We start from the raw sequence: 22,877 nt of genomic DNA, 5'->3' as shown, positions 1-22,877 counted from the left end.
ACAGATAAAATATTTCTCATTATTCATTAAACTCTGATAAATAACTTAATGAAATTTCATATTTCTATTGAAATATCATGCAAGGATTTGGAGGAATACCCTATCTATATTGCTGGGCATCAAAAGATAGAAGCACTATAGCAGTAACATTGAGAATAAGGAATAATCAAGTATTCTGTAGCCAAAAGGAAGTTTGTTCTTGGGTAGGTCTGCCCAGTGTACAGAATAAGAGACAAATCTCAGATACAACAGTGGATGGTACACCATTTGCAATTACATGCAAAAACACAAAACAGTTTTATCTTATTTTCCAAACAACAACTCATATTACAATTAGGATGAGTGTCTACTTTTTAACTTGGAAACAGTAACACCATCCAAAATACAATGAAAGAATGAACTACCTTGGTTTAATAATGATTCATCTCAAGTACAAAGAAAATCCATTAAGGTTTAAGGAAATATAAGAAGCCAGAGCAGGCCTTACATCACTCAGATGGCTTACACATCATAATAGATGATCATTTCTCTAAGATTATACTGTGCTGTAAGAACACTGACCATGTGAACTACTGCAGAAACTTTATACTGTATCATGCTGATTTTATCTATTTGATTAGATTTGGATAAAAAAAATGTTTAAAGATAAAAGTGCAATTAATATGCATAATCTACAGCTTATAGGTGAAGTCATCCAAGGTCCTGATAATATAAGCCTGTTTGCCATATTTGGTACAAACTGGAGGAGAGTTATGGTCTCTAGCTCTAGAGAGGTAAAAGATCAGCCAATCAGATACAAGAAATAACATTAATACATGCAGATCTTGCTTATTACAGAACCTTTGCATGACAATGGTAATATAAGCTTATTTATGAAGATGGAGCAAAGTCCAAATAGAATTAAATCTCAAGAGTGGCAACAATCTTATCCAATCAGATACAAGATATCTCATTATTACGCATAGACCTTGCTCAAAATCACACTCAGCCACATCTTTGCTAATGCTGACAAGCTTGGCCAATCAGAAGCATGCTAATCCATTAATATGTATAAATTTAACTCATAATCCTACGCAAGCAAGATCTTCCAAGTCTGATAAAAATTAACTCAAAATTATTGTATGTAAATAATTAGCTAAGCCAATCCTATGCAAGTTCACCTATTTAATATTAAGAGATCTTACTCATAATAAAATACATTATCCTGATGAAATAAACCCATTTACAAAGTCTGACAAACATATGATCAGAAAATAGTCAATAAAGTGCTATAAGCTTAACCAATCAGAAGCAAACAATAGACATCAACATGCATGGATATTGGCCATAACCGCACCTGCCAAAGATCTTAAATACAGTATCAACAGCAGTAACACACTCAGACAGTCATATGTAAGCTCACTTTATTAATTTATGCATCTCACTCTAACAAACATGCATTCCAATTATGATCAAATCAGATTAAAAAACATAAGCCTCCAAGGTGGCCACAATGACAGTCAATTAGATGCAATACACGAGGGTCTCACTCTTGATCTAACTCATCTGAGATCTTGATAATATAAATATGTTCCAAGTTTAATCAAATTAAGATCAGAAATGTGACCTCCACTCTGACAACAAGCTCAGCCAAAATAAATGCAAGAGTGTCATTAATATGCTTATAGCTGTAGGCCTCCTAACCCTACCAAGACCTTCTCAGTATGTCATTAATATGCTTTTATCTCATGGCCTGTCAACCGTACCAAGGCCTTCTCAATACACCATTAATATCCTTTTGTCTCAAGGCCTGTCAACCTTACCAAGGCTTTCTCAGTACAACAATATGTTTATATCTCTAGGCCTGATAACACTACCAAGACTTTCCAGGTGATTGAAACTAGATCAGAAATGTGGATTCCAGAATATTAGCAAGCAACCACTTATTGATGGATGGTGGATGCAGGGACAAATCATAAGCTCACTTTACAGTTGATACACAGTCTTATGCTTTTAATCAATCTCATCCATGATTGTGATGACAAAAAACCCAAAAGATAAAAAATATGGCTTCAACAGTGCTAGCAAGCTCATAAAATCCGATGTGACACTGCCTCATTAATATTCATTGATCCTGCTTGCTTTCAAAACTGTGTAAGTTCCAGATGATACAAGCCCACATTCCACATTTGATAAAAACTGGCTTAGAATTGTGGTTTCCAGAGTGGTAATAAACTCAGCCAATCACATGCATGCAAGATCACCTCATGAATATGCATAGGTTTCACTCATTATCAAAACAGATCAAGTTCTTAATGACATAAGCATATATTCTAAGTTTGATCAAAGTCAGATTACAAATACCAGCATGGTAGGCATTGAGATCCAAGCTTACCCCATTAACATACTTGGATCTCACTCATTACTGATCAATCTGAGAGCTTAATGATACAAGCCCATATTTCAAATAGGATCAGTATCAAACCAATATATGCCTTACAGGGTGGCAACAAGTGCAGACAATCACTTCATCAATATTTTTATACATATTTAATTTGTATTGTTAGCTTTTCTTAATGTCTGTATGTTTATCTGTATTTTGTACCTGACCTTGTCTAAAGTCAAGATCATCATGCTCGTGACCAGTGACATTTTGTAAACATAATACGTAGCTAATATTTCTCTTAGAGTATAGATTAAATAGTCAGGTCATTATCAATAGAGGTAAACAAGTTTATTTGGGTCTGGGTCTTAGACATTCTAACTTGTTGACAACTGAATGTTTTAAAGCAGGCTGAACTACATCTGAGCTCTATTAATGGGTCCAAGTTTTTTTTTATATAATTAGATTTGAGAAATTACTCATTTTACCTTAATATCTTGAGGCAGAATTAAGTCTTATTTTATGTTCAGTTTTGATTTGGGTGTATTTATTTACTCAAATTATTATTCAATGGAATTACAAAATGTGCAATAATATTCTTGGCCTGGAACATTAATCTGGAATTATAGTGAATTCAGATGAGAACATTTTGGATTATATTACTGCGATAAATCAAAACACTCTTAGCAAATATTTACACTCCAGGCCACTGGCATATTAACATATTCGAGATCACATGTACATCAACACTGGAATTCATTTGGAATACCAATTCAACTGGAAATTCTTACATTTGGACTTGCAATATAACTTTTAGGACTATTTGAGATTTAATTCACAATACTTCAAGATCATTTTAAATTTTCATTTTGTATTTTCAGAAAGTAAAATATCTATTTAATCTTACAAAACTAGTTCATTTTGAATCTGTTCTGTTACTTAGTGTAAGACTATAGAGTCATAACAATATATGCAATGCTTAAGATTCTGATGAAAGCAGCCTATATTTCTATTCCAATTAAAAACAGATCAGAGATCTGGCATCCAGAATGGCAACAAATTCAGCCAATTATCTGTGATAATTAGAACCACATACAATAATGTGTTAACCTCACCTCATTAACAAAACCATCCAAGATCATTATGACAAACCTGTATTTCAAGTGTGATAAAAATCTGATCAGAAATATGGGCAGGAAGTCAGCCACACAGTTACAGTATCAGCTGATTAGTATATGTGAAACTCACTTAAGATTTGGTTTTTGGACCACTCCAGTGGCCTAGTGTTTAAAGTGTCCGCCTCGGTAGCGGGAGGTTGTGGGTTCGATCCCTGGCTGAGTCATACCAAAGACTTACAAAAATGATACTAACAGCTGCCTTGCTAGGCACTCAGCATTAAGAAGTTAGTGTTATAATTGGTTGGCCTGGTTTCAGGATAATGTGAATGGGTGGGACATAATGCTACATGTCTGTGGCATGATGCCCCAGTGCTAGACAACACTATAAACTGCTATGCTGCAGACATAGTGAAATGACTTAATTTTTTTAAAAGCTATATTAAAAATCCTAATCACACACATCACTTAAGTTTAGTCAGAGATCTTAATGATCTTGGCACATATTTTTGATCAAAATCATTTCATAAATATGGCCTCCAGAGATCAGATCATTAATATGCATGCATCTCATTCATTATCAAACTTGTCCAACATTTTGATGATATAAAACCCATATTCTGACTGATAATAAATTTGATAATTTTATATCTTATCATGAGAGCACAACATCATAAACTGCCAAGACATCTGAAAAATGAATCTTCATAAAATACATTGTACAAATATGAATTCAGACAGTTCTGAGAAATATAAAAGAATATTAACACACATTTTATTTTGAAACCGAAATACATCACTGTCTTGTGTACAATTTTGGCTTCTTATTTCATGCCTGGCAATAGAGATGCTGCTAAATATAGTGCAACAGCAAGGAAAGATCTGAATTATCAATTTGATTTAAAAACACGAACACAAAATGTATATCAAATTGTAAAGTAAAAAATATAAACAGCAGATCTAAGCAAGCATGCATAGTTATGTGAATAAGAATCTTCACAGAGGTAAGAGAATTTATATAAAGGCAGATTAGTAAATTATTGCACCGAAATGAGCTAAGCACAAGCACATTTTAGCATTAGAAGAGAAAAATAATGAAGATATCTTGACCCTTCTGAAGGCAAGACTAGAAAAGTAAATTTTGTAAATGTTTGTCTCCTACCCACCATTTTGAGGTCACCAAAGTTCACAATAGTGACATCTGACAATGACCCTTAAGACAAAGATGTAAAGTTGTTGGCAGACATGGAAAGTAATCAAGTTTTGCTGCTCTAACAAAGTGATCATTAGAGGAGAAAGAGACATTTACTCTGCTTACAAGACCTTGATTGTGATACTTCAGATGCCATCAAACTGAGAATCATAACTGTATCATTGTTCATTTCTGTTTCTGGAACAGCTTATGACACATAGCAGACAGAATTTTTTTTAACAATATTTACAGATAACCTTCAGGAGAAGACCACAAACATGCACTGCAACACATCTTCCAAGGTTCATCAATTTATCTCAAACTGCTGTTATGTTAAAAAGCAAAATGATATATATAAATGAGACCTATTGACATGTGACCCTGACCCTGAAGACAGGAGCCACAGTGAGGTAAATGACACATTTTAGTGACTATGCACAAATAAACCAATTTTCATCCCTTTATCTCTAACAGCTCTACCTCGAATAATGTGGTAAAATACATAAATGCTTATGGTGACATGTTACAATGTTGCAGACCCTAACCGTAAAAAGCTCTCAAGCTATCAAGTAGAAAAGATAGAGTGAGGGAAAACAAAAAAATTTAAACTATCCCCTTGACCCTGATGACTGGACCCCCAATGTGGTGTGCAACATACTTTGAAATAATTGATAACAAATTTAATTCCTTAATCTCTTTGGCTTTAAATCTTATAGAGTGAAATATGGAGGTGTAACATAAACCTTCACATTTCCAAAACAAACTTTAAATAAACTGAACCATCTTGACTATGGCACTCTCAAGTTGTGTTGTGACACATATGATGATGCATAAATAAATGTTCCATACCTTAATCTCAAACATCTTTAAAGTTACTGAGCAGAAACAAAAGTGTGATCACTAGATGAATGGAAATGCATTTACTATGCAGAAAAGGCTGGGGACAATAAAAATACGATCAGTGAGTTATTAAGTACTTTGAGACGCATGATCATAATGACACAGTAAATCATAATACTTACCTGCCATTTTTGTCTTGCTATCTTTTTTCCAGGTACTAGTCCCCAATACAAAGTGAATATTCCCTCTTCCAATTGGTAATTGCAGGTTTATAAAAAAAACAGAAGTCTGACTCTCTAGTTAATTTCATCATTTGGAATATCATCATTCTTTGACTTGAACCAAGACTGAATGATATCAGAGCAGGAAAGAAAAGAGAATTTGGTAATAAATGCAATTTTACAGTGAAGTTACTTTTACCCACCTCCACTCCCCAATGGTGCTCTCTTGCTGACTGAAAGATGACTTGAAAATTGCAAAGCTGATATAATTGGACCCATTTCACAAATTCTTTAATTCTGTTGACATTCATCAAAGCTGGAATGAAGAAAACGTGGAGTGAGACTGCCAGTGAAGAATGATCAAGCCAACTGCAATAGAACTAATTGCTTATAACATGCTCTTTTGATAATGTAATCCACCTGGAGATGGTAGTTCCTGAAATACCAGAGGTACATTTGAGAGGGCAGATTCAACAATTGTTTTTCTCTTGGATTCAACCACAAAGAATCATAGGGCCCTAAGCAGACAAGAAAAGAGCCTACCTTGATCATCCAAGGTATAGACACAACCAACATGGTGTGTTACAATAAGATTACTGGCAATGGAAGGTAGCTGATAGCTGGTTATTGACTAAAAGTAGAGACTGGTAAAGAGAACTGAATCACAATCAACTGTGAATTGTAATCAATCCTTTTCCATAGCCAAGGCATGAATTTCATTCCTCAATGACACTAGGAAGAAAAGTGAAAACTATCTTAAAGGTAAGCTTCACATAAGGGTTCATAAGGTTTTTATAAGAACTAAAGCACACATGAAAGGTTCCACCTATGCAGTAAGAGTGAGACTCCGGTCTATGAAGCTCAAATTAACTATCAGTTTTTAAGTACAAATGTCCAACCCAATGGTGTATCCAACATAGAACTTAGGAGTATCAGAGAGGGCAGCATTATAGCCCTAAATGGTGGATACTGAGAAGACTTTTTCTTCCAAAAGAAAGAGAAGACAAATTTGCAGTTGTCGTTAAAAGGGATGAAGGGACTAACAGGATCAATGTGTTTCCTACTGCACCAATTACAGAATATTCTTTACTTGGCATCATAAACCTTGGAAGTCCACTGCCTTTGCCTGTTTGATGTAGTTAGCAACCTTGCTCAAAACCTTATTCTGGCACATAGATGGGCATATGATTTTTTCAGGAAGCCATGATTTAGAGGTCCTGACTAAATAAAAAGAAACTTGGGATTATACTAAAGGATAGAAAGGCATAGGTGTATAGATTGATCACCCTTCAGAATGAAGGTGTCCACCATACACACCCTCTGGTTTGGAAATGGAGAGACATGAAGGATCATATTCTCCATCCTTGTGTCTCTGTGAATGTTAAGACCAGAGACCATTCTGTGATGTGAGGATGACCTGAACCTGTCTGCAAGCACCCAAACTGAGATCTAAGGCATCATAGTGCAGAAAGGAGGCTCCATACTATGAACTGTGACCAGTCCTGATATCTCCATTTAGATGGTGATGTAATCTAGTTGCCTAGTGGATATGTGCAATCAAAGTCCTTGTGTGATCTCCAATGCGTTAGCAGCAGGAAATGGAGAGGTCAAAACAAGGTCTTCCTTAGGGAACTGAGTCAGATGCTGTGCTCACAGTCCCCAGTAGATAGAGATCATGGCAAGCAGACAAATGAGTTTTCCTTGACAGAATTGTTTTAAGAGAGAGGATCTATGAGATCCTGTTAGGGTAGATACATCATATGAAAGGTCAAACCAAGTTTCTAAAACGGGATCAATTGGGCACAAACTGGGACATTACAATGAGTGGAAATTGTAGTTGGTAGTGTGCCCCTACAACCCACTGCCTCCCTCTTTTGGGAAGAGGTCTGTAAATGTCATCTCCTGCCTCCTGGTGGTCACCTCATCTTGTGAAAGATGGGTGGGGAACAGTTTTAAAATGGGTCTCCTGCATAAAAAGTTTAGGGGGTACCCATTGACCATTCAGGATGGAGATGTCTCTTTGCTGTTTTGACCAGGCTAGTACCAGTGACAAGCTGCTGCTCCCTCTAATCTTGCAAGGCCACTATAGGAAATAGCCCTTTGATTTCTAATGGTTTGAAAGACTTAATTGTAAGAATGGCCCGGGTCCCTGGTAATATTCTCACCTGGGAAGCACCTGTATTCAAGGAAGGGACCTTAAGGGGCAAAGTGGGCAAAAGGGCCCCATAGCTGGAGGTGGAAACCAGAGGCTAAATCACATAGGGAACAATTCACCCCTTCTTCTGTCTGACTTCATCGTCATCTTGAGACAACTTCTGTGTTAACTTACTAACCACTGCTAAGAGTGAAAGGTCGATTTTAGATTGCATACAGTACAGGGCACAGATCTGGATGAAGAAGCCAGTAAACCTCAAAATAAAAGATGGGTCTATTGCCATTGGGTCTTTTGGAAACTCACCTGTCTCTACCAAAACTGAAAAGTTTGCCATCTTGTCTTCACTTTAGAGGCAAGACATGACAATTCCTTCTTATCTCCCTCCTTGAAAGAGGGAGCTTTAAGATTGTGGGTTCACTGTCCAGCCTAAGGTCATGGGAAGGGGTGAGAATAAACTGTTTTTGGCTCTCTCCTTGGAAATGAACTCTTTTTGATGCAGAAGAAAGTAAGTGGTGCCTCCACTTTTCTCTTCAGTAATGAAGCCATAGGTGAAAGGGAGTGACTAAGGCCTTGCATATTCTGTTGACTCTATGAAGCCTGGAGGAAACATGCACAACTCAATCACCACTGGGTGGTGGTAATACAAAAGCCAATAGGCCATGAATTGGAACATAGAGAAAGGAGGACATTTGTCTGCTTGAACAGTTTCATTATATGGGTGAACAAAGCCTGGAGCCCATTTAACATAAGGATTTGAATTTTACACATTGAATGGTAGGTACAGTGGGTATTGACCAGATCCCTTTCCCTAGTCTGGTGGTCAAGGCCTGGTATTATAAACTGCGCCTGGTTACAGGTGTCTAAACTCAGTGCACAGCAACTAGAGGAGGTCACCTGGAGACTGTACTAATCACCTTACCCAGTACTTGATGTACTTGCTGTGCCAAGTGACCAGCCCAAAACCAGTTAAGTGATGTACAGACTCTATTGAGAGAACTTAAGTCCAACAAACAAGATCCGCATAATTTGTAAACAGATCTATTTGGGCAAAAAGAAGAATGCGATTTCCTTTTTGTTAAGAAAGGATTCACAACCAAGTGTTTGGTATCATCCTCCAATGCCAAGTGCCTATGATCCCACTCTCATGGCAGCTGATAACATAATTTCCCAAGAAAGAGTCACTGCTCATTTTCTTTTAAGAGTGGCAACCCCAGACAGAGCAATAACTTCCCATCACTGTAAGTGCTCTAGACTGCTCCTCAGACAGGAAGTGGTCTTCCAGTGAAGAGGAGGCGGTAGGTCCATTACTCTTGTCCAAACAGGCTTTTAGCTAAGCCAGACCAAAAGATATCCATCTATGCATGCAAAAAAATTTTTAAAAAAATGGAAGAAGCACCATTTTGCTAATGATGGACTTATTATTTTGGGTTTAATGCCACTTCTCAGTGCAAGATAGACAATACATGGCAGTCAGTATAATTGGTGGAGAAATGGAGAAATAAACTGGGAAAAGCCCCGTGAAAACCACCGACCCATGGTAGGCTACTAGCAAGCTTTCTCACAAGACTCGCACATGCATGGACAGAGGTGAGATGGCAGTGATTGGTAAAGCCATGTGCTTTACAACACTCAGCTGCCAGTGGCCCGACTAATGAAGTTCTAAAATCCCTCAATTTTAGATAAAAAATACACGGATCAATGAAAATGATGCAAGGACTGGGTTGGAAATATCAATTACTACACAAAAATGAATACAACTGACGGTAGATATGTCCAAAGACAACTTAGATAATGGTTGGGGCCCAGAGTGGCAGAGTGGTCTAAAGCGCTCTCCATTACGTATCACTGCCATCTCACCTGTCTGCGTGGGTTTGATCTAGGATTCAGCCAATGTGGGTATGTGAGAAAGCTTGCCAGTAGCTTCTCATGGGTTGGTGGTTCTTTCTGGGGTTTTCCCGGGTTCTTCCTCCACCAGTTATTATGTACTTCTGAGAGAGTGACGTATGCAAGCTGAAGTTGTCTGCATTTAAAACATGTACAATGGAGAGATGTTGGCATACCTCTATGCTACATTAATGTAATGTGGATGATATTTCTTTGTAAACTGTACATGATTTAAGCACACTGGTAACTAAAATGACTGCTCCCTTGTACTAAAAAACTGGCCTGACTTAGTCTAAAGTACACTATCCATAGCAGCTATTAAAATAGGGAAAATGAATTTTGCCAGACTAGACAATACCAGCTTCTGAAAGTACAATGAATGAATTACCAAATATATAAAATGTAAAAAAAGTTATCTGCTCTTTTTTTTAATACAATCTACCTCTGAAGTTCAGGAAGTGAAAATGACCAAGTAGAGCTAGCACTTTTTTGAAAGGTGCACATCTGGAGTCAGGCCAAGCTGTATACTCTATAACCCATATTACACCCATCAATCACACATGAAAATAAAGGGAATTAAAGGTTCTTTGAATTATACCTAAGATATACAAGGTCTTTTTTAAACAGCCTGTATAACCTGTGAGGAAAGCCGGGGAAATTCTTTTTCTTTAAAATTCTAACCCTATGCAAAATACGAAACTGTAGAGCGTCACCTAATACTGGCCGCCATGTATAGCCTATCGTGTGCTGAAGAATGGCGTTAATCCCTACAATGACAACAACAACAACTTAGATAATGAAAACTCAACATCCAATGAAACACAAGAACTACACTAAATCCATGGAGACAAAATGATATTCTAAATGACAGAAATAACAAAGGAATTAGACTGTGATCAGGTTGCTTTTTTGTTCTAGACCGCTAATCCCTAACTGTAGATCGAATTATTCACACTGGACCAGTATTAGGAAAAGATATAGCAATGCAATAATGGTGGCACTTTTTTAAGGCAATTGTTACATCAATTATATACTCAGTTTTATAAGAATACTGCATAATACATGATTTGGAGTTTGCAAACTGTTATCCAAGGACTCATAAAGACTTTGAATTCATAGGTTCAAATTATTAAGCTCTGGTAAATCATGCACGATAATGATATATAAAATCACAAATTTTGTACTTGTGCATTACAAACTGTTCTTAAAATGAATCCAACATATTCTACATAGAAAACGCAGAAAAACATTATTAAAATTTATTTCTATATTCAAATGGAAATTGTTACAGATGCCACAAATAATCAATATACACCATTCACTGCAATATTTGCAGGAAACTGGACAGAATTTCTCTCTTTTACTAGATTCAATATATTCAGCTACACCTTGTTGGATATTAAGGATATTTGGTACCGATTCGATTATAATGCATGTGTATGTGTTTGCAGTTTTCTAACCCATGACTAGATTCCAACAACAATCATACAGCTTTAAATCTTCAAATACAACTTATTTCAGCTTCCAGATTAATTTTACGAAGATTATGACATACATATCTGAGGTGTCCTTTTAAATATTTGGCTCATTAAAATTTCATTACAATTATCACAAAAAAATGCTGTCATAAAAAACAATTTACTGTAGGCACAAAAAGTTAATGTTTTCTGTATAAAATAAAAAAAAATTAATAGCAAAGTGATACCAACTACATGGCCACAACATTTTCATGTATAAATGGCTAAGCTTAGTTTAGTGCCTGTAAATGTTTACACATTTACAAAATCAGTAACCATGTAAATGAAACTGCAGGTGGCTGTCAGTGATGCAGGAACTACCTGTTCAAATTACATGATATATATTTCTATATTTTTGTTTAAGAGGACTGTATAGCATGATATTTCTGTCACATATTTTCGGAAAAGTATTGATGATTTTCACATTGAATGTGTCACTGCTAGAAAGAGGCTGAAGCTAATGACAGTTGGCTTTACCAACATTACACATAAAATTAGTTAACTGATGTTGCTGACAAAAATTTCTTTAAAAAATATTATTTATCTTTGAAAAACATATTTCCTTATTAGAACCTTCAACAAGCACTATTATAAGGAAACACCATTTCACGTTTATAAGCCACATATACAGGTCTTCTAAAATGAATCCTGTGATAATATGATGCTAAAACACACACAGCAATTGAAACAATTGGAAGCTGATGAAGTATGGTATGCAGATTGCTAGTGGCTTTCATATAAATAGGCATAACAAAAAGACTGGGCATTAAACTGACTTCCAAACTGGCTCAATTAAATGGCATTGTTTTGATTATTGTTATTATTATTTACAGTGATGAGATTCATCAATTTTAGCAAATGCTGCAACCTTGAGTGACTGGTAAGCAAAGTGATACTGACTGGGACTTTATTAGACTTCATTTCAAGAGGGATGGCTTATAATAATGTATAATGAAAAAAGCTGTTCACTGGAAAACTTGTAAAACCATGAAGTTGTTCAGCAAAACCCATCTTGTTTTGAGCCACAATGATCTTGGCCTTCCAGCTCCAGAACCAACAGGCCTCTTCAATACATTAAGTTCAAGTAATCCTTAAACTTAAACCCAAGAACTAAAGTCACTAAAAAAATACCATTTTTCTTCTTGCTGTCACAGTGACCTTGACCAATTGTCCCCCAAAATCAACAGCTTCTTCCTTCCCACCACCAACTATCCATTTGGTTTTGCCCATTCATATAATGAAGAACTGTTATTATGTGGAACTAATTTTTATTCTTTCATTCAGTATCCTTGACCTTTGCCTAATATGTTCTGCCAACAAAATGTGCAAGCCATCCACAAAGTTTGGCAGATGGTGAAGAACTAAAGGTTTGTGCAGAATCGATTTTGTTCTTTCAGTCACAATGAACTTGACATTTGACCCTAAATTAATATGGTTCTACCTTAACTCAAGTGCTAGCCATCCACAATTTTTCTAACTGAAGATGATGGATAATTCTGATTACTGTGCAAGAAACAACTTTTCTTCTTTCAGTAAGTGACCTTGACCTTTAAACTTTTGACCTCAAAACTTATAGGGTTCTTCCTTAGCCGAAGTGCAATCCACACAGTTTAGAAATTGCAGATTGTGGACTTGAGTTACTGTATGTTTATGACAGATAAGCAGAAGGATGGACAACATAATACATTCAACTTTATGGCAGGAATATTAAAAAAGACATTTTGATGAGAATAATAATAAAAAGACCGAAGAAATTACAATCATCATCTAAGCAGAGACAGTTTCAACAATAGATTCTTTGATGATTTCTCCAAAATTTGAATTGTCTGACGAGTCAATGGGTTTCAATTTACCAATGACATTTTCTCTTCTTATGTTCCCTGCCTCTTGCAATGAAATGCTGTATCTTTTTGACATAATTCCATCCCTATTGTATATAGGTGACATGTATCCATTAATAAGCGAGTGGGCCAGTGTTCCCATGGACTCATTTGTGTCACCAAATGCCAAGGGAATCAATATTCCATGAGATTCACCATTACTATTATTAGTATCTAACTGCTGTATGGATTTGCTATGATTGTTCCCATCATCCAAGTAATCAAATGGAACTGTGTCTAGTCCCAAATGGTTGGGTGACAAATTTGTTGGTGTCGCATCACAACTACTGGTGAATTCTACTCCTGGAGTTATCTCCTCTTCCTTATTATTGAATTGGTCACTCAACAGCTTGTTCATGTGGGATGAGATTGCTGGGCAAGTTTCTGCAATTTGATCGGATGTGGTATTAGTCATGGTAGTGTAACTACAGCAAGAGGATGTGGTGTCATCAAATGGCAGCTGATCTGACCGTGTATACTGTTTGGAATTCATATTATTCCACTCTGCATTTTGTACAGAGCTTAACATTGATGATATAGGTTGAAGTTTGTACACATTACTATCAGCCCCCAAGGGTGATGAATACTTTTGACCCATACCATTTTCAAGCATAAAACCATCATTTGGTTTGTGTGATAACTCTGTACTTGAATTGTTACTGATAGCGGGGAAATTTCCCAGGTCCTGATATGATTTTTCATAACTGGATACTTGACCCTCAATGGGTGTTCGTCCTTCGGCTGAGCAATCACTGCCCTCTGAATATGAACTCTCCTCATTTTTATAATCAAAAAGAGAGATTGTATTGTCCACATAGCACTCTTCCTCTGTGTTGTTGAACATCATTTGTGGCACTGAGGGGGTGGGCAGGTCTGTGGGACAGTTTTGTAGGTTGCTGGTTGTGGATGGGACCTTATACTGTGCATTGTAAGTACTGGTTATGAAAGGTGTGCGCTGCTGCTCTGCCTCCATGGATGCAAACTGTACTTCCTGCATCATAGCATGACACATTTCTGATGCCTGACAATCCCGGCATGAGCCCCTCTCATTGCTGTTAAAGTGAGACAAATCAATAAAATCTCTATGATTCCCATTCCTGCCCAAATCTCCTTCAGAATCATTCCTGTTTATATCCTTATTTGGAGAAGACACTTCTTTCTTTTCCAACTCTATCCTCATCAATGTATGAATGAAATGAGTCCTCACTCTAATTGGGTTAAATTCAATACGACCCTGTATATTACCACAGCCATCTTTAGTACAGCCACATGGAAATGACATTCGGTCAACTTGACATTTGATCCCTGCGAGGCTACATGCACATGTACCTGGTTCACAATACAGTTTACAATCACAGCCACACAATTCACGAGAGCTGCGAATTTGTTTACATTCATCCTTTTCATTGCTATCGATCTTTTTAATGCCTGCTGATCGCAGCATAGTGCGTCGCTGTCGAATAGGAACTGGCTGAAGAAAATAGTAATCATCAATTTCATCCATTTCCCAGTCACTATCATCTGAATTCAAATCCTCTTCCTCCATCTCTGCAAGCTTCTGCTCCAACCCTTCCATCAATGTTCCTTCATCCCTCTGTTTTTCTAAGACAGCTCGATGAATCTGTCTCTGCTCCCTGGCATATTCCTTGAGTGAAAATTCCTCCATGAATGAATGTTTGTCTGCCATACCTGAAAGAAATTAGTAAATAAATGTTTCTAAAAATAGCAGTGCATACTGAACATGTAATTATACCCAGAGTAGAATTACTGATCTTTTAATACATTGATTGACTAATCACTATTGACAAAAATATCCACTGGAAAAGTTTGTGAATGTTCTTGAACAACAGTTTCACATTGTAAACCCATGTAATGCACCTAATGCTAAACTTGCGGGAAAGGTAATGTAGTCCAAAATATCACAGTTCTATAATCAGGATCAGGATTCACAAATTTCAGGGTTATTCCATTTCGATCTACTCCCACTTTTATGATGATGTGGTCTGAACCTATTTTTTCTGTACAATTTTAATTCTTTTCCACTATTGTAGCCATTGGAACAGGAGACCCAAGCCTCTGGAATTGCATGACCATTTCTCTGAGCAGACTTAAGTAGCATTGTACTACGTGTTTGATAAAAACAACATGTATCTCTCAGAGGTCACAACATTGTGAATGGATTCAATTTATAATATCCTGATAACAAGAGACCCTCCAAGCAGGAACGGCATTTGGGGGTGGCAAGTGGGGCGACCACCCCAGGCCCCGCTCTTTAGGGGGGCTATATGCTTCATGCCAAAGACCGTCCTTATCAGTTTGTCAAGCTATATTCTCTGGTAAATTGGAAATGCTGATAGAGGCCACATGTAATGCACGCAAAGTTGCAAAGTCAACTTCGTTACGCAATTAACAGGTGGCAGCAGAGATGCAGCCATTTTCTCAACGCCACTAGCAGGCAATGGCTGTCCGATAACTTGGATCTCAGTTTTTCATTCTGGTCCCGCGCGGTCATGGTCACCCTAGGCCCAGCATACTCCTAACGCCATCTCTGCCTCCAAGGGACTGATGCTTTACTGGAGGAAAAGAACTTCAAGGAATTCAAAATTAGACCATTTATTCCTTCCAACCAAAGAGTGCTGAAACCATCTGATATTTTTCAATGACACGAGTTTCAAATTAGCTGCTGTTGTGGTCATACTGGATGTCAGATTGTCATCATTCTCATTTAGGACTGAATGGAAAACTCATGATAATATGACCATCCATTCCGGGGTGGGTGGGTGTAACAACAGAAATTGTGGCAGCCATATTAGACATACAATTGGCACCATTTTGTTGTTGTTGTTGTGGGGTTTAACGCCATTTTTCAGCACACGATAGGCTATACATGGCGGCCAGTATTAATGGTGGAGGAAGAACCCGGGAAAACCCCGGAAAGAACCACCGACCCACGAGAAGCTACTGGCAAGCTTTCTCACATACCCACATTGGCTGAATCCTAGACTCGAACCGCCGCAGACAGAGGTGAGATGGCAGTGATCCATAACGAAGAGCGCTTTAGACCACTAGGCCACTCGGGGCCCCGGCACCATTTTCATTTAGAACTGACCAGGTATCATACAAAGTGTAATGAACTCATATGATGATGAAAACTCATGTCAAAATGACTTTCTATTTCAGAGTTGCAAGATTTTTAAGAAAGCCAACATAGTGTGGCCATACTAGATATCACAACAGCACCATTTTAATGTAGGACCAACAGGACATTATACGAAGTCTTCTCGTGAAAACTCCATGTTATTAAGACTTTCTGTTGTGGACAATTTAACAAGATTTCAAGATGGCAGACATTGTGGTTATATTGGATATTGGATGCCCATTATTTCCACTGATAACCATCTAGGCTTTACAAAATGTCTCACATTGATATGAATACCATCTATAAGTAGCAACAACAACATCTCCCACACGGCCATTGTGGTGGATATACTGGAGATCAGGTAGGCACCTTTTTCATTTAGGACCAATGTGACATCATAAGACATCATTCAGTGAAACTCTGGACTGATGTGATCACTCATTCTGGAGAAGTAGTTATAACAAGATTTTCAAGATGATCATTGTGATGGCCTTATTGAATATCCGAGTGGCACATTTTTCATTTAGGACCAACTAGACCATGATATGAAAGTGAATATGAAGTTTAATAAGCAATCCTCCATGTAGTTTAGGAGAAATAGCTTTAACAAACTTGTGATAATAGATGGATGGACAAAAATCCATCCCAAAAGTTCTTCTGGTCTATGACCATTAGGGCTAAAAATTATTTTTAAAGAAAAAGGCATAATAAATATATACTTATTATTAATACCTTGGTGATAATGAAGAGCTTATGCAAATGTTTGTTTCTCCATGCTTTGCAGTGGTGAGTTAATCCCGTCCATTCTTGCTTTTAAAACAATTTCCAGAGTTGAAGGTTAATGCCTATAAATCACCATTGTGCCTCTGCACGCATGCTGTTGGCATCTCCACAATAAAGCCATTTACCAAGTGATACAGAAACTGGATGTCAAAGAGATGCAACAAGCAAAAGGCATTTTATTAACATGCACAGACCTTGCTCGTTATAGAATCTGTAAGTTATTATTTACAATGGTGGAGCAAAATCCAATCAAAATATTCTGTCCAGAGTTGCAATAAGCATAGCCAATTAGAAACAAGACCGTCTCACTTGCATGTATAGATCTTGCTTATAATCAAATTTATCCAATATCTTAATAATAATAATAATAATAATAATAAGAATAAAACAATGACTTTATTTAAAAAATATGACAACACAGTCAGGCTACACTGGCCTCAAGAGCAGCCTACATTTAACAAATTTTTTCGATATGCTAGTCAATCTCTTTTTGTGGCTTTGGCAAAGATTTCTTTAGCCTTCCTTTTTGTCACCACTGACATTTTTGGCTCAACGTGCAATCGTTTCTTTTCCTTCTCAATGAGAGCCTTTTTCCTTTCATGCTGGTGCTTGTATTGGCAACATGCAATGCGCATATTCTGACAGAGAGCTACATCTGTTCTCTCAGCCAAGAAATCTTTATTCTTAATGTAATTAACTGCACTTTTCCAGGGGCTTCTGAGCTTCAATTTTTCAGTATGCAGCTTTTTTTGTAGGCGCTGTTCCAAACTCTTCTAACTGCAATTACTGTAATTCAGATCTTTATTGCATTTGTCACAAAATGCCAGTCTTCTAGAGTTCAGTTCTCTTATAAATTGACCAAACTAAATTTCTGTCAACTTTTCGCTCCAGTCATTTCCATGTTTTTTTAAACCTTTATCAAAACATTTTGTGTCATGGTCTCAACATCTCAGGATGCCATGTTTTGCAAGCATGCTTCTTCTTTCCACTGCCATCAGTTTCCATTACACAAAGATTCATTGGACGAATTGAAACCTTTGACCAATCAGAATACTCTTTATCAGACTCATGTGCTAACTAATATAAGGAACAAATAATTTACAAGGGTCACTGCAGACCCTTTTTAAAAAAACCAGATTGGAGATGATATAAAAAACAGACTATATCAAGAAAAATCTGATTCAAGTAAGGAGAAAAGTGGAATTCTGCTTCAAAATTGTGAAAAATCATGTCTGTTTGTAGCATGCTTTATAAACAGATAAAGATATGAATAAATCTTCAGAAACTTCTGGCTAGCACTAGACATTTCAACTTCTTACAATTTTCTTTTCACCATTTTAAAAAATAACTGTCAATTGCTCCCTTTGATGCCTGCAGACGATTTAAAGTTTCCACAGGAATCACTTAATAAGCACTTTGCCATTGATCAAAACAAGCTTTTTATGAAAAGAAATTTTAGAATTAAACATTTAAGATTCGTAAATTTTTGCTGATTCAGTCATTTACCATAATCTTGCCGTAACGACCCATAGTGAGTATTTGTTAGACTTCATCCTTACAAAATATGGAGAATCAGTAGGCGTCAACAGGTCTGCAATCAACAAAAGCAATGATAATATTATGAAGATGGCTGTTATGGCAGACACTGGATTGACACAAGTTTTATTTCAGACCAGCTAGATATTGTCAAAAGCCTATAAGTGAAATCCTCATGCTGATATGACTTCTTATGATGTCAGAAGTAGCAATAACAAGATTTTCCAGATGGCTGCTGTGGTGGATATATTGGACATCAGATCAGCAACATTTTACTTTAGGACTAACTAGACATGATAAAAAGTCTTTCAGTGAAAATTTTATATTCAGTAGGAGTGGCAATGGCAAGATTTTCAAGATGTCCATGAAGAATCATTTTCATTTACACATCCTAAGTCTTGCAGTGAAATCCCCGAGCTGATATGGATTTCTGTATAGGAGGAGACAACATGATTTTCAAGACAACTGCCATACCGGATGTCAGATCAGCACCACTTTCATTTATGAACAGCTAGACATCATAAGAAGTCTTTCAGTGCCCCCCCCCACCATGTTGCAATGAGCAATGATCATAAATGCAGAAGTAGCAACAAGATTTTCAAGATGGCCACTATCATAGCCATACTGGACATCAGAAAGGCACCATTTTCATTGATAATCAACTGCAAGTAGGCATTATTAGAGATTTTTACTGAAAACCCCATACTGCTATGACCATCCATGAACAAGAGTAGTGACAAGTTTTCAAGATAGCTGCCATAGCACCATTAATGGATTTCACACTGGCACCATTTTCATTTAGTACCATCATAAGAAGTCTGTAAATGAAAACCCCATGCCCTATGCTGATATGACCAATCAACCTGGAGGAGTAATGACAAGATTTTCAAGATGGCCACTGTGGCAGCCACAATGGATGTCCAAGCAGCAGCTCTTTCATTTAAGACCAACTAGGGTATGGTAATGCATCATATGTAAACTTGTATGGCAATCCTCAAAGCAGCTTACGAGGAGTAATGGTAACAAACTTGTGCTAACTGATGGAAGACAAATGGAAACAGACCATCCCATAAGCTCTACAAATACATGTTTACTTTTATCCCTTAGATTAGACAAGACAGTTGGTTGTTGGTCAAAACAAATCTTAAAATTTTAACATATTACTAGCTTTATCATAACGGAGAAATGGGAGCTAATATAATTGTCTTTCCCATGGAACAGTGAGGATGATGACCTGGAATGATCTGGGTAGGCATCAAGCCACTAGCCCAAAGATTATCTTTAAGCTACTATGGATTAAAAAAAAAAGATAATGTCCACAATTCAACTTTGATCAAGAATAAATATTCCTTTTATAAATTATAATCAGAAGATGAATTTAAAATATAGCAATTACAATAATCGGCTCTTTTAAAACTCAAAAGTGACCTAAAGAAACCTTACCTATCAATCAGTGCAAAATGTCATGTTTGTTGAATAGTAACTTCAACTGCTGCATGTTTTAGGAAGAAAATGTGTTGCAATCAGTGATAATTAATGTTGTGAAATAATGATGAAAATGAGTGAGTTTCTGTCCATTTGTGTGCACTATGACTGCAGTAAAAAAAAAAATCATGTGGCAAAAGACAAATCACATAATAAAAGACAGATATTCCCCATCATCGTGTTCTATCCTGGAAAACAATATTTGATCATTACATATGCAGGAATGTGAGAAGGTGCAGTGCTGTAGTTAGACTGATCTTTGAATGGGTTATATGGCTCAAGACCATCAATTGGCTAACATAGTAATGACAGATAAAAGTACAATTATTCAATGCTACATGAAACAGAAGAACCCCATAAAAATTCATCAATTTCAGTGAGCTCCAATGATGTCAATATCTTTTTATGATATGAAATTCCAAGGAAACAATGCCTTAAATCTCTTCAAATACTTGGTAAAAGCAGCATTTGATGGAGTTCAAATTGTCACTCACACACTGCGAGTTAGTTGTCCATTTAAGTTAATAGGTTGACCACGGAAATTTAGACATGCGTCTTTTTGATGCACATAGATATGGGCTGGAACATCAATCTTAATTACCCTTGATTCCCTTCCAGCTTAGTTTCTTACCAAGAGTGTGCTGTCCATAACAAATTTACTGACTGACATCTGCTCGGCAATAGTTCAGACCTCGACAGCCAATAATATGGCACCAATGAAAGATATACATGAACTGGGTGGAGCTAACAGTTCAATGAAGTCAGGCTTGGATTCAAATGACATGTTGGATTGTTTTGAGATTATGTTTGAAGTTGATGATGGGGGAAGAAGAAACAATTATGATATGAATGGACTGCCTTGATCAAATATCAGCATTGGTATGTTTGGACATTAAATTTATAAATAAATGGTCAGAACTGGAGCATATCATTATGGCAGCTTGTGAAGCCAGTTGTCAACAAAAGTGGACCAATTTTAATTGTTTTATGGCAAGTTGCTTCATTTAGCAGGATGTTTAAAAGTTCAGAATCATTTATAACTTCAACGTATTCATTTCTGATTTAGTATCAGTATTTAACTGATTGTGCTTTAAATTATAATCAGACAAAACGGGAATATATGGTATCTCAGTAAGCCAGTTTTTGGCATGGGAATGTGTTTTATTGGCAATTAATCTGCTTAAATCAGCAAAATGTTTAAAACCTCGAATGTTTTAATTAATGAATCATTCAGAAAAAATTGAGTGGACATAACACATATGAACTTTAAAATCAAAACTGCGCAAAGAAGTATATTTTCTTTTCTGTCTCTGTCTCAGAAACGAACTGGCAGTGATGACTTTTCTGACCCCGAGACTCCAAAGAAACAGAAAGATAGTGTCAGCTCTGGAGAAAAGAAGAGTCAATCTCAGAAATGTGTTAGAAAATTTGAGGACAAGTGGAAAAGTGAACTGACAATTCTGTGATGTACATCACTGGTATCTGAATAATATATAACCTTCATAGTTGTATGGGTATATTTTTGCATATAAAATGATCTGAGTTGATAACAGAATATGCTGAAATGTTGAAAATATAATAAAGTATACAATAATCCTCTGTTTCATATACAAAATATACACACAGTAACATATACAGTGTGACCCCGCTACAACACGCTCAGTTATAATGCGAATTCAGATAAAACGCGGTCGTGGCATGGCTCCCGAAATTTCAGGTACCTTATTACAGGTATTTTTCTCAAAAACCAAAAAATTCTTATAAGTATGAAAAATAAAATAAGTAAAGAGTTTATTATCATTTTTGAGAAGAGCTTGCATATAAATTCGAATAAAAGACAACTGTGGCTGAAATATCATATACATGTATTATTCTCATACTCTTCTTAAAAGTGCTTAAAAGAACGTGTAAAAAATTTGTTATCATTTTGGGGAGGAAATTACACATGAATTCGAACATAAAACAATTGCTTTGTGGCTCCTAAAATTAAAAAATTTAACAAATTTCTTATAGTTTTGTGCCAAAATAAACATTGGAAATACGAGTATCCGAACCAGTGGCTGGGCCTTTTGAGAACTTTGATCTTTGTTTATTGTTGAAAAATGATAGCTCTTAAGTGTTAATATTATTATTATTAATCCTTGAGCAATGAAGCCATCATGTCTACTTTGTGTTTGTCTTGAATGCATTCCATATACAATCGTTGCTCTAATAATATCCGACATATGTTCTCTAAATTGCATACACAACTAAGCAACAATCAATGCGGCGGTTGATAAAAGATTCTCGCCAGAATTTATTAATCAATTAATTTAAGTACATTGCTCATCATCAAAGTCAATTGCCGAGCTAAACTTGTTCAAATTAGGGGACAACGATTTATAAAACATCAAAGAAACAAAAGCCACCAACATGTGCGCGTGGCTTGGTGGTGTTGTTTTATGCAATCTGTTGACTAGTAAATAATGTCGTCCATTTCCTATAAATATACCCCCATTGTTTAATGACAACTATGACAACTATTCTTGCTGTAGTCTTTCAAACCAATAGGAGTAAAAGTGTTAATTAGTGGACATTTTGAATGGAAAATAGGAAACGGAAACGTAAAGCTTTTACTGTTAAAAAAAAGAATGAAGCATTGGACAGGATTAAGTCCGGTGTTAAACAATCACAGGTAGCTAAAGATTTAGGTGTGAATGAATCAACAGTTCGAGGATGGAAGAAGGGAGAAGCAAAATTAAGAGAGATGGTTGTGGATATGCATGAAA

The 22,877-nt window shown here is 36.5% G+C and overlaps 1 protein-coding gene across 2 annotated transcripts in view; it reads right to left on the bottom strand.

Moving 5' to 3' along the window:
• Positions 1 to 11,014: 11,014 nt before the first annotated feature.
• The window catches only part of LOC149789477 (uncharacterized), a 34,636-nt gene continuing 22,773 nt past the window's right edge, over positions 11,015 to 22,877 (bottom strand). For both annotated transcript variants that reach the window (XM_089971484.1, XM_089971483.1), the window contains exon 4: positions 11,015 to 14,855. In XM_089971484.1, coding sequence (XP_089827610.1) covers positions 13,054 to 14,855 — 1,802 coding nt within the window. In that variant the 3' untranslated portion in view covers positions 11,015 to 13,053. The remainder of the gene's footprint in view (positions 14,856 to 22,877) is intronic.

The sequence above is a fragment of the Sinohyriopsis cumingii genome, chromosome 10 (genome assembly GCF_028554795.1).
Source record: "Sinohyriopsis cumingii isolate HCF-2022 chromosome 10, ASM2855479v2, whole genome shotgun sequence".
NCBI lineage: Eukaryota > Metazoa > Mollusca > Bivalvia > Unionida > Unionidae > Sinohyriopsis > Sinohyriopsis cumingii.
The sequence above is the reverse complement of the archived record's forward strand: the minus strand, read 5'-3'. Positions and strand labels throughout refer to the sequence as shown.